This window comes from Ictalurus punctatus, chromosome 7 (assembly GCF_001660625.3).
Source record: "Ictalurus punctatus breed USDA103 chromosome 7, Coco_2.0, whole genome shotgun sequence".
NCBI classification, from domain to species: Eukaryota; Metazoa; Chordata; class Actinopteri; order Siluriformes; family Ictaluridae; genus Ictalurus; species Ictalurus punctatus.
The window spans coordinates 13,127,862-13,140,099 of NC_030422.2; the positions used below are offsets into that span (position 1 = coordinate 13,127,862).

General features: G+C 37.6%; 1 protein-coding gene across 8 annotated transcripts in view; it reads right to left on the bottom strand.

Annotated features, from left to right (window-relative positions):
- camk2d1 (calcium/calmodulin-dependent protein kinase (CaM kinase) II delta 1) overlaps positions 1-12,238 on the bottom strand; it is an 87,245-nt gene that overhangs the window by 15,074 nt on the left and 59,933 nt on the right. For 7 of the 8 annotated variants that reach the window (XM_053681267.1, XM_047156767.2, XM_053681265.1 and 4 more), the window contains exons 7-12: positions 8,943-9,045; positions 7,091-7,174; positions 3,210-3,304; positions 1,478-1,600; positions 1,021-1,104; positions 629-671 (exon numbers count right to left, since the gene is read on the bottom strand). In XM_053681267.1, the coding sequence (XP_053537242.1) occupies positions 629-671; positions 1,021-1,104; positions 1,478-1,600; positions 3,210-3,304; positions 7,091-7,174; positions 8,943-9,045 (532 nt within the window). Of the gene's footprint in view, positions 1-628; positions 672-1,020; positions 1,105-1,477; positions 1,601-3,209; positions 3,305-7,090; positions 7,175-8,942; positions 9,046-9,391 lie in introns of all 8 variants that reach the window. The other variant, XM_053681266.1, reaches the window with a different exon arrangement.

The window sequence follows — 12,238 nt, forward strand, 5'->3', positions numbered from 1 at the left end:
GGGAGTGATGGTATACTCTCCCCTGTCCAATCAAAGCTACAGAACACCAGCCAATCATAGAATCAATTTTTTTTTTACAAAGAATGTCAAAAAAGCCAACAATTTCCATGAGGTGTACTTATTTTTTCACATGACTATGTTTAGTTTACCAGATCACTGCTACTACAATAATGCTAACTTCTGCTTGCACAGCTGTTTACAACATTAAGTATGTGCCAAGCTAACAGTAATGATTCTTCCCACAATGGTTAGACAAGGTAATGATACACTCTTAAAAAAAGGTTGCTCAAGGGCTCTTTAACTGGTTGATAGTTCTAACTTTCTAAAGGGGATTTTATTAAACCTTTTAAGAAACAACTGTTTGAAAAACAACAACAACAAAAAACCTTAAACCATTCAAGTGCTAGAGTTAACCTTTTTCTATGTAGTTTAAGGGAGACACATGTGAGCACCGACATATTCGTTATTTTAACGTGATGATTTCCCACAGAGAAACTTTTAACAGACTTCTTACGGATATCTTGTCTCTAAATCATACTGGAGGAACCTGTTGCATCTACTCTACTGACAGAAGAACAGCAATATCTGACAAACTCAAAAAGCATTTAAAAACGGGATCAAGTCTTACTTGAGAAGGTCTTTGTGGCAAGCATCGTGGTCAGGATTGCTCCCTGTAAGAGTGAACAGAGAGCTGAGGAGTGTGAGAGACTTTAAACTGGTTTAGGTCATGACTGTGTGAAACATTAGACCAGGAGGCAATGATTAAGTCCTAGGAGGTGAGAGTCCAACTATTTTTGATGATTAATTTATTTCCTAGTATTTCGTACAGCTGCACCAAAAATGCACTTAACACAACAAACTTAACAACTTAAGACTGAATATTAAGGCCCACTCTGTGTATAAGTATGTGTGCATATGTATGTATGTGTGTGTATATGTGCGCGTCTGTGTGTGTACATGTATGTGTGTGTGTGCGCATGTATGTATGTATTTATGTGTGTGAGTGTGTGTGTGTGTGACCTTTAGCTTTCTCCTGGCGTTAAACTTCTTCAGGCATTCCACAGTCTCCTGTCTGTGCATCATAGAGGCCACTGTAGAGCGTTGCTATAGAAACAGAGGAATTAGTTAAAAACATTTCTATATATAGAAAGTACATTGCTAGATATGTTTATACATTGTGCATGTAGGCAGCTGTAATAATAGATAACAGTACAATGCAGAATTATGTGTACGTCAGTAAAGAAAATACCAGTGCACTTTAAAGGTAATGAAAAGACACAAAGGCTGTATAACAGGACAGCTAACACAACATTACAATACATCAGAACAAGGTGTGGGAAGAGGAGAGAATTAGGAGAAATAATAAATCGGGCTGAAAGGGTAAGCCAGCAGATTAGTTCTAAAGATTGAATTTCAGCTTGTTTATAAAAAGACGGCTTTTGCGTACGTCTGTGTGACAGAGAAAGACAGTACATACACAGATCCATGGGTGTTTGAGGGCCTCTGCAGCAGTAATGCGTTTGGCAGGGTTGATTGTCAGCATCTTATTGATCAGATCTTTGGCCTCTGGGGTCACTGTGTCCCACTCAGGAGAAGGAAACTGTGCATCACACACACACACACACACACACACACACACACACACACACACACACACAATGAATTATGCAGTCTAGATGGACTACAGATGGAAAAGTATATATATTCATCTTATCAATAAATCAAACTGATTCAAATATGCAGTCCATCCAAGACGTGTGTGAACATATGGAGGGCAGAAGTGTAAGAGCTAATAGGGACTTTAAGCAGCAGCTGCGAATGGAACGGCTACAGCGACCGGAAGTAAGCTGTTACACTGCCATAGCTGAGAACGTAAAAATCAATAAGCAACTGTAAACAAGACGTCGCAATGCGACATTCAGTCATTTACTGAAATACAAAAAAAAAAAATCATTTAAAAAAGCAAGAGAACGATTGCTTTTGGCATTAAATAATAATCTACTGGCATTAAATAATAATCTATTGTCATAAGAAGAGTTTTTACTCATGCATGATGCCCATAAGTCTAAAAACCTAGATTTACCGTGTAAACAATACAGTACTTGGCTTTTAATCTTGATTACATGAAGGAAGACGAATGCCTAAATGAATTTTGTGTCAGAAAATTTAAAGTAGCTTAAGTTTAACACATCAACACAGATTAAATAAAAGACTAATGGTACAATCATATCTGTCACGTTGTAACGACTACGGCAAATCAATTATTCTACCGTAGTAGACGGTTACAGCAGAACGTCTTGAAGTAACAGTTAAAGTCGCACATGCACAATACAACGTCAGAATGATGTTGCCGTTCCATTCGCAGCTGTTGCTTAAAGTCCCTATTATTGGGCCACTGGCTAGAAAATAGTAGCAGTTAACATAAATGCGTCAGTTGCAGGTCTAAGACTGTGTGTATACTGTATATGCTTGGTAATGATTAGCATATGCATAGCTTACAGCAAGTGACTGAACAGCAGTATAAAGCGACCCTGGTTGTGACAGCACTTATTTGTTTCTACTGGTCTGTTTTCTCATCTTGAAGTGTTTAGCATTTCTACATTAAAAAAAAAAAAAAAAAAAAAGTCTTTTTCCGGTTTCAAATGAGCCTCAATCAATCTATCCATGTGAGACAAATTTAGACATGTGAAATGTCTAATTTAGACAATTGCCTACAAATTTAGACAATATGAAAATAGTATTAGGTCAATGTCTGTGTACATAACAGTCGATGCACATGTAGAGATTCCAGGACATTATCAGAGTGCCAAAGTATAGCATACTAGACTTACTACTGTCTCCACCATTCAGAAACTGCCCATATAATACCACCTGGAGTCTTCAGAGCAGCAGATAATGTATGGAAGAACTTCAGCAGCAGCCACTAAAAGCACTTCATGAAATTATGAAAGCAAAAGCTCTAGTTGCAGCATAAAAAGAGGAACCTTGCACAGGAACCGAAAGGTGATGAGGTTTGGGAAAAGCTTTAAATAGAGTTTATACAGCTTCTCTAAGGCAAAGCCAAGCCAGACAAAATAGTGCTCTATCCCAGTCACATCTCTTTCACCCTCTCTGCAACATAACCTATCGAATGTTTAGAGGTTGAAGAATATATATTTTTAGGTGGCGTGTGCATGTGTGTGCGTGAGTGTGTGTGTGTAAAAACTCACATCGTAGGCACCAGCCTTGATCTGCTGATAAAGTCTATGTTGATCCTCATCCCAGAATGGAGGGTAGCCCACCAGCAAGATGTAGAGAATCACACCTGTTGGCAACATGGAAAACTAAATATAATTATATGACTATTATCATGATGATCTCAGTGATGATATACCTCAGTACCATCCATCACACAGTATCCTTTATAAAACAAAAAAATGAGCAAAACTGATTGTATAAAATAAACATTTTACACAATGATTAAAATACAACTGAGTGGAGGACTACCAGGGAGATTTCCTTTGTAACTAGTGAAATTCACTCATTTCCTTGCTGAGGAACATCTACAGCAAACCTCTTGTTCACACATGTGCAGCCAATAAAAGGCTTCTGCTATGCCACACTCATCCTTCCATTGTATGTCTTTTTGTTCCGGATCACCTGGACGGATTCCTTCAGAGCTAGCAGAGGTCACGTATCAAAGGGTTTGTAACATAAATGTTACAAATACAATTCTTTGAGAATGAGACTGAGGATCATTCAAAGTTTTCTTTAAGCTGTAGAGGATGAAAAATCACTCTTGTGGTGATACTGTTCTTGGTGCAGATAAGTCAATCATTTTATAGATATACTGCTCTGCTATATCAATATCTGTGGAAGGAATTTCGAGTTTGGCCACAGTGTGACATAATTAAACTCTGGTCCTAAACGCAGACATTGTATGCTGACTGATAACACATGCCTACGTTTCTAGGCTGTGGCAGTTTTTGTGGCTTTATGCTGGTTAGTTGAGACCAAAATTAAACTTTTTGGTCAAGCACACCATTAGTATGTTTGGTGACTGCAGACAAGTAAAAGCACCATGTTTGGGATGCTTTGATTGGTGATACCTGGGGATCTTGTAAAGATTGACTGCAACATGAATTTTGAACATGAACTGTCCCTGTATGTTTGACCTCAAATTTCCCTTCTTGCACATGCTTTTCTTTTTAAATATATTCGTTTTAACGCATTTATATAATTCCGACAACTCTGGAGGGAACTGTATAAGTCAGGAGTCTTTAATCTTATCCCTAAAGGCTTTCATACTAGCCAAACAGGAGACACACCAAAGAGTCATTTGAAGACTAAGGTCAACTAATTAAATAAATGGAATCAGGTGGGACTCCTGCTTGGTTGGAATGAAAGCCTTCATTTAGGCCAGTCCTTTGCAGATAAGATTGAGGACCCCTGATACAAGTTTGTAGGTATGCAGTCACTGACTTTGAAACATCTGATGTTAAGCTATACACCATTGCATCAGTAGAAGTAGAAACCATCAAATGAGCTAAAACAGCACAGTCACAAGTGTTCATCTTTAAATGAAGTAACTATAATAGACACTTACTACGTTTACATGGACAGCAGTAATCTCATTATTGACCTTACTCAGAGTAAGATAATGTGATTAAGGTGTTTACATGAGTCTCTTTTAGAATACTCCTGTCATGTTCCCGTTTTACATGTTTTAGAACATAATTAGATTAACAGCCCGTGTCATTACGTCACCGCGCCACGCCGTCCGACGTCCCTCCAGAAATTCACGCATCAACATAGAGTTCATCTTCGTTATGATACCGTATACAGTTTTGGGTGTTTTTATTAAATTTTTTTAGGAACACTTTAAGTGCAGTTCATTATTTGTCATGCTATACGTGCTAACAGACAACTGCTTGAAGCCGTGGGCTGTGTCCCAAATCGCGTACTTACCGTCTATATAGTGGAGGAGATACATGTATTTTTCCCCACTACAGGCCTATAGTAGGCAAGTATGCGGTTTGGGACGCAGCCAAACTCTCTTGTTCGCCGTAAAACTGCCATGTGTGATCGTGTCCTGTCGCAAAATGCGGTGAAAACTCTCACACGACGTTCATAATGTAATTAAGGTGTTTACATGTCTGTAATACACGTCCATAATGCGACTAAAATAGAAGTACTCCACCTGTCTTAATTCAATTATTGCTTACTTCAAGTATGACCTTAATTAGATTAAGGTAATTAAAAATTGCTGTTTACATGGTAGTTTCTTAATTAGAGTATGGTCTTAATCGGGTTAAGAGTGGAGTATTGTTGTCCATGTAAACGCAGTGAATGTTAGAATGAAAGGTCTGTTGTGAAAAACAAAACATGCCATTTATGAAGTTTTAAAAGTTTCCTAACAGCACTGGCCAAATACATTTGTTCCATTTCTTTATACATCTGGTGGAAAAAGATAAGGCATATCCAATATCTATTTGGATTCCTAATGTACAGTGCTCGCCACTAATACTGGTACACTTGGTAAATATGAGCAAAGGAGGCAGTGAAAAATTTTCTTTATTAAACCTTTTGATCTTTTGTTCAAAATTCACATACTCTGCTCTCATGGATATCAAACAATTGCAAACAAAAATGTTTATCAAAAAAAATATCTTTGTTAAATACATGTCTGCAACAATTATTTGTGCTACTTCCCTTTGCTCTTAGACTTCTCCTACAATGCCTGATGAGGTTGGATAATATATGGCAAGTGATCTGGACCATTCCGCTATACAGAATCTCTCCAGATCCTTCAAATTTTGAGGTCCACACTGGTGGACTCTCTTCTTCCGTTCACTCCACAGGTTTTCTATGGGTTTCAAGTTAGGGGACTGGGATGGCCATGGCAGGACCTTGATTTTGTGGTCAGTAAACCATTTTTGTGTTGATTTTGATGTATGTTTTGGATCACTGTCCTGCTGGAAGATCTCATCACAGCCCATTTTAAGATGGCAGAGCAGTCAGGTTTTCATTTAATATCTGTTGATATTTGATGGAGTCCATGATGCCATGTATCCTAAAAAAATGTCCAGATCCTCTGGCAGAAAAAGAGCCAGAAAAAAATTAAAGAGCCACCACCATATTTAACCATGGACATGAGGTACTTTTCCTTATGGCTACCTCTCTGTGTGCGCCAAAACCACCTCTAGTGTTTATTGTCAAAAAGCTCTGTTTTGGTTTCATCTGACCATAGAACCCGATTCCATTTGAAGTTCCAGTAGTGTCGGGCAAACTGAAGACACTTGAGTTTGTTTTTGGATGAGAGTAGAGACTTTTTTCTTGAAACCCTTCCAAACAACTTGTGGTGATGTAGATGACTTCAGATTGTAGTTTTGGAGACTTTCTGACCCTGAGATGCAACTAACTTCTCCAGCTGTGATACTTGGAGATTTTTTTGGTAACTCGAACCATCCTCTTCACAGAGCATTGAGACAATATAGACACGCACTCTTCCAGGTTGAGTCATAACATTTCCAGTTGACTGGGACTTCTTAATTATTGCCCTGATGGTGGAAATGGGCATTTTCAATCCTTGTACTATTTTCTCTTAGCCACTTCCCATTTGGTGAAGCTCAACAACCTTTTGCCACACATCACAGCTATATTCCTTGGTCTGAACCATTGTTATGAATGACTAAGGGAATCTGGTCTATGTGTTACCTCATGTGTATACCCCTGTGAAACAGGAAGTCATGGTTGAACAATTTCCTGTTCCTAGTCACACAGGTGTATTAAAAATGTCAAATATCAATGGAAATATACTTCAAATATTGTTTTCTCATATGAATTCATAGGGGTGCCAATATTATTTGCACACCTATATTCAGCAAAGAATTTTTCACAGCCTTATTTGCTCATAATTACCAAGGGTGCCAATATTAGTAGAGGGCACTGTTACCTTTTGGTTATATAGTCAAATATCAAGAGACATTTAAATTGTAGGCAGGCAAAAGTTAAATCATACACAATGTCATCATGCACAAACAAGGTGGAGAGGGGAAAAAATTACTGTATTTTTATATCTATATAAAAGTACACCAGATGAAACACATACCACAAGCCCACATATCAACTGGCTTCCCATAGGGTTCCTTCCTTAACACCTCAGGAGACAAGTAACCAGGAGTGCCAGCAAATCCTTTGAGACAAAACAAAAAGTCAGAATTGTGACATCATGCTGACTTAACAGTCAACCATTAAAATGTTCTATTAAATATGAATCCTTTAAGTGTCACATGGAGAGCAACACATATACATATGATGGTTTTTTTTTTGAAGTCTAATACAAAATAATTATTTTTAACAAATTCTAAAAGAATGTCCCTTCATTCATTAGAAAACAAGTATGCATAAATAAGACCGCCATATTACAAAAGAATTAAAGGTGAACAGAATAAACACTGTGCAGCACCAAAATGAATGCTTCTTCCTTTTGGCTTAGCCTGGTCCTTTTGAGTATTAGCTGGCTCATTGTATATTAAAGAGGTGGCTGCTTTGTGACACCAGGGGCTGAACGTGCACTATGTTAGTCTATTGAAATGTATAATTACTTGGGATTTTCCATCAAAAGCCCTTTTCTTCTATGCTCAGGGTGTGAGCATAATATTTATATTATATTAAATAATTAATATAATTGTTAACTAAGCGTCTACCACCATGTTGTGTAGTTGATACTGTAACAAACACTAGAGCATGAGACAAAATGCTAGCTTGTGACTGAACACTAGTAACCTGGGCTGAAAATGTAGGAAATACACTTATTTGATAAGCATACATGCACCAAAGAACAGTTTGATCATTATAATATTAGCATATACTGTATGTTTACAGGCAACTGCATATGAACTATTACCCAATTCCATATAAAAAAGATCATGCACATATTCAGCTTAGATATCAAACTTTTTCAAATACTTAATTCCTCTCCTCTCTCAAAATATCACAGAAGAATGTAAATGTTTCTGCATTTAAGCTTAAGAATCCATTAAGCCATATAGAGGTTAGCTTATTTCCTTATTTCTAAAGTTGCATTCATAGATTTAAATCAAGAAATTAGCACAAATGAGAAGGCTTGTATATATTTGCTACTGAAATGTACATAATTAGCACTTTATTAGGAAAACCTGTACAACTACTCATTCTTGCTCATCCAATCACTACATGTGGCAACAGAGCAATGCATAAAATCATGAGCATACTTCAGTTAATGTTCACATCAAACACTGGAATCGGGAAAAATGTGATCTCAGAGATTCTGACTGTAGCCTTTATGTAGATATCAAACATGTTGGATTGAGTATTTCACAAATTTCATGCACAGCAGTCTCTAGAGTTTCCACATAATAGTGTTAAAAAACATCCAGCCAGCAGTAGTTCTGCAGCTGGAAACAACTTGTTGATGAGAGAGGTCAGAGGAGAATGACCAGTACTTTTTACTATTTACAACTGTGGTGAGCAGAAAAGCATCTCAAAATGCACAACACATCAAACTTTGAGTTGGATGGACTACAACAACAGAAAACCACATTGAGTTCCACTCCCGTCAGGAATCTGAGGCTACAGTGGGCACAGGCTCACCCAAACTGGTCAGCTGAAGACTGGAAAAAGACCAGACAACAGTTTTACAACTTTCCAATCTCAAACTGTTCATCTCTATAGACTACTGTATTTGAAAATCCAAAGAGAGTTCTGAAATACTCAATCTAGTCCCTGAGATCACATTTTCCCCATTCTAATGTTTGATGTGAACATTAACTGAAGCTGTTGACCTGTATCTGCATGATTTTTGCATTGCCCTGCTGCCACATGTTTGTATATATATATGACACGGTTATATTTGTGAATTCAGCTAGAAGTAATTTGAATTTAAATGAACACAATAACTGTGTGTTGAGATAGATACGCACCAAACCATGCTTGCTGGTCTCCCTGCACCTCAATGGCCAAGCCAAAGTCAGCCAGTTTCACTGCAGCTCCCTTAAGTTTGCTGGCTAAAAGCAGGTTCTCAGGCTTTAGGTGCAAAAGTAAAGATATCAACTTTAGATATGATTTGGGACCAGAGTGATATATAAACTCAGCAAAAAAAGAAACGTCCAGTTTTTAGTATTTTAAAGATAATTTTGTAAAATCCAAATAAGCTTTACAGATCTTTATTGGAAAGGGTTTAAACAGTGTTTTTCATGCTTGTTCAATGAACCATAAACAATTATTGCACGCTCACCTGTGGAACAGTCCTTAAGGCACGAACAGTTTACAGGCAATTAAGGTCACAGTTACAATAACTTAGGACACTAAAGAGACCTTTCTACTGACTCTGAAAAACACCAGAAGAAAGATGTCTAGGGTTCCTGCTCACCTGCATGAACATGCCATAGGCCTGCTGCAGGGAGGCATGAGGACTGCAGATGTGTCCAGAGCAATAAACTGCAATGTCTGTAATGTAAGACAGTGCTACAGGGAGACAGGAAGGACAGCGGATCGTCCTCGCAGTGGAAAGTTAAATTTAACCAGACGTGATGGAGAACTTGTAAATGTCTTGATGGAAGAGTGGAGTAACATCTCACAGCAAGAACTGACAAATCTGGTGCAGTCCATGATGACGAGATGCACTGCAGTACTTAAAGCAGCTGATGGCCACCACATACCCGACTGTTACTTTTGATATCGACCCCCTCCTTTGTTCAGGGACTCATTACTCCCTTTCTGTTAGTCAAATGTCTGTGAAACTCGTTCAGTTTATGTCTCAGTTGAATGTTTTTATGTAGATACAAATCTTTACACATGTTAAGAAATTTGCTGGAAATAAAAGCAGTTGAATGTGAGAGGACGTTTCTTTTTGTGCCAAGTATATTTAAAGAACCATTGTGTTGAGTTTGTCTTTTACAAAACCTGGATCAAGAATGTTTATAGACTCTTTGAAATTCTTCACAACAAAGTTATAAGTTTTGCATATGTTAAAGAACATCATATAAAGCCCAAATTACTGATATAAGATGTGGATATATAAATTATGGTTATAGACTATAAATTATATTCCCACACACCATGCCTTTACATGTTTGTGGTAAAGAGTTTAAAACTTAATGCTGTTTGATTACAGGTAAAATGTTGCTTCTTCAGAGAATCATTTTTGACCCAGGTCAACAGATTCTCAACAGATTTGCCCCCAGGGTTATGCACAGGTGCTACCAATGAAATAGAAGCAGTATAAAAGAAGCGATGAAAGCTTAAAGTGATTAAAAAGATTGGTGAGAAGAGTGTAGCTACATCAGTGCAACCAATAATTCATCATCAGTTCATTTACAAACTTTTAAGCTGAAGCTGTTAATAAAATATAGTTTAGATTACAAATATAATACTAGACAAATATAATGATATGATCCCACATCTAATATATGTGTCACTTCAACAGAGAACTTATGCATAACCCAATAAGACAACTGGAACTGAATATACATATATGGACAATACAGGGCATTCTCAAAAGTTCTTGAAACGTGCAACGGCAATTTACATAATTACTCAAGTAACTAATGCTAATGATCATAAACTAAAAAGGAACAAAGTATTGCTTTATTGAGATTTTGTGATTTTTAGCTTTGTGCTCTGTGAATTACCTAATTTGGCCACTTTCTTCTATATGATGCTTTTAACACATTCAAAGGTTGCACAACCCATAGAGATTTATAAATATTACCAATGGGTCCCTATTTTATTAAAAAAAATTTTTTTAAAAACAACATTTAAAAAACATGTGGAATTGGCTATTGAATGTGATGTGTTCTAATTAATGTGTCATTCACTAATGTTCAAGCAAAAGTGTCTAGAGGTCAGGTCATTCGGGTGCAGTTAGGGGGAAAATCATTCTCTGTGACTCATGCAGAAACATTTGTGCTAAGAAGGTGCGAACGTGCTACGGGGAGTGCAATCAATGTTAACACAGCCATTACTACATTAACATCAACAGTGCAGCCATTGATTCTGCATACCTTTTGAACCCAGACACCTCAGTCTAAAACTGGTATACAAAGTGTACAATACAATACCAATCAGTTCTTATTTTACAATACAAGATGAACACCTGGTAAGTCTTTTGTACAAGAGGCATAATGTAATTGAATACATGCTCTCAAATAAAAAAAGAAAAAGTGTTAAGCAAACCATGATGCCCTTCCTATATTCATTCTTCACATACTTTTGGGGGTGGGGATTGGGGGTGCAGACATGTCAGTGCAAGTCAGGATAAACGCATTCTTACAGTATTCCTGTCCTACAACAATGATAAAATCTCAAAAATGGTCGGACTGAGGACATTGAAAACATAGCATGCATGTAATAATTGAATCTATTGAATTGAACGGAATCAAATCTATTTATACTGAGGTGTGCCAAAATATAGATGTGTGCTCAAATTTGCTTTAGAACAAAGAAAAACAATGGCCTTTCAACAACCTGCTCTACTGGCATCTAAATTCATTCTGAGCACCTTTATCTGTATGATAATCTCCATTTCTACTTCAGAAGAGCTTTAACAAATAAATCACAGACACCTGAGCCTAACAGTGCTTACAAGCAGAGATTAGACTGTGTGGAAAGCTGTGTGAAAAATAATATGTGGAACAAAGACGCTGGCAGGGGGGGGGGGTGTCTGGATGTGGGAGTTTGAGGTCTTAAAAGAGAGCGTAAAATGGAAAAAGCTGAACCAACCAAATAAAGGTGGAAGCTTATGATGCTCATACAACTGTGTTACAGTATGCTTCTTGTACTAGAGTGGATGAATCTGGATGAATGTAACTGCGCCGGGGTGTGTGTGTGTGTGTGTGTGTGTGTGTGTGTGTGTGTGTGTGTACGTGCTGCAAACATAACAATAACACAACACCAGCCAGACTTATTTGCACAAACATAAATATCTAAATTAGGTTCTCATTGTAAACATTATCTTTTCTTTGAATGTTTTGTCTCTAATGACTTCATCCCCACCACCACACCCAACCCTCCTTGTGTTTGCCATGGTAACGCTGTAGCAACGTCCAATCATATGACAGAATCTGGACTCTAAAAGCAGGGAAAGGATTACACTCGTAGCTGCACCTGGCTCATTTGATTAGCAAATTAATGTTCAGGACTCAGAACCTTGGCACTGGGGTGTAGGGGGATGGAAGATGTTGTCGTTTCGGCCAAGATAACATTAACATGCACTAGG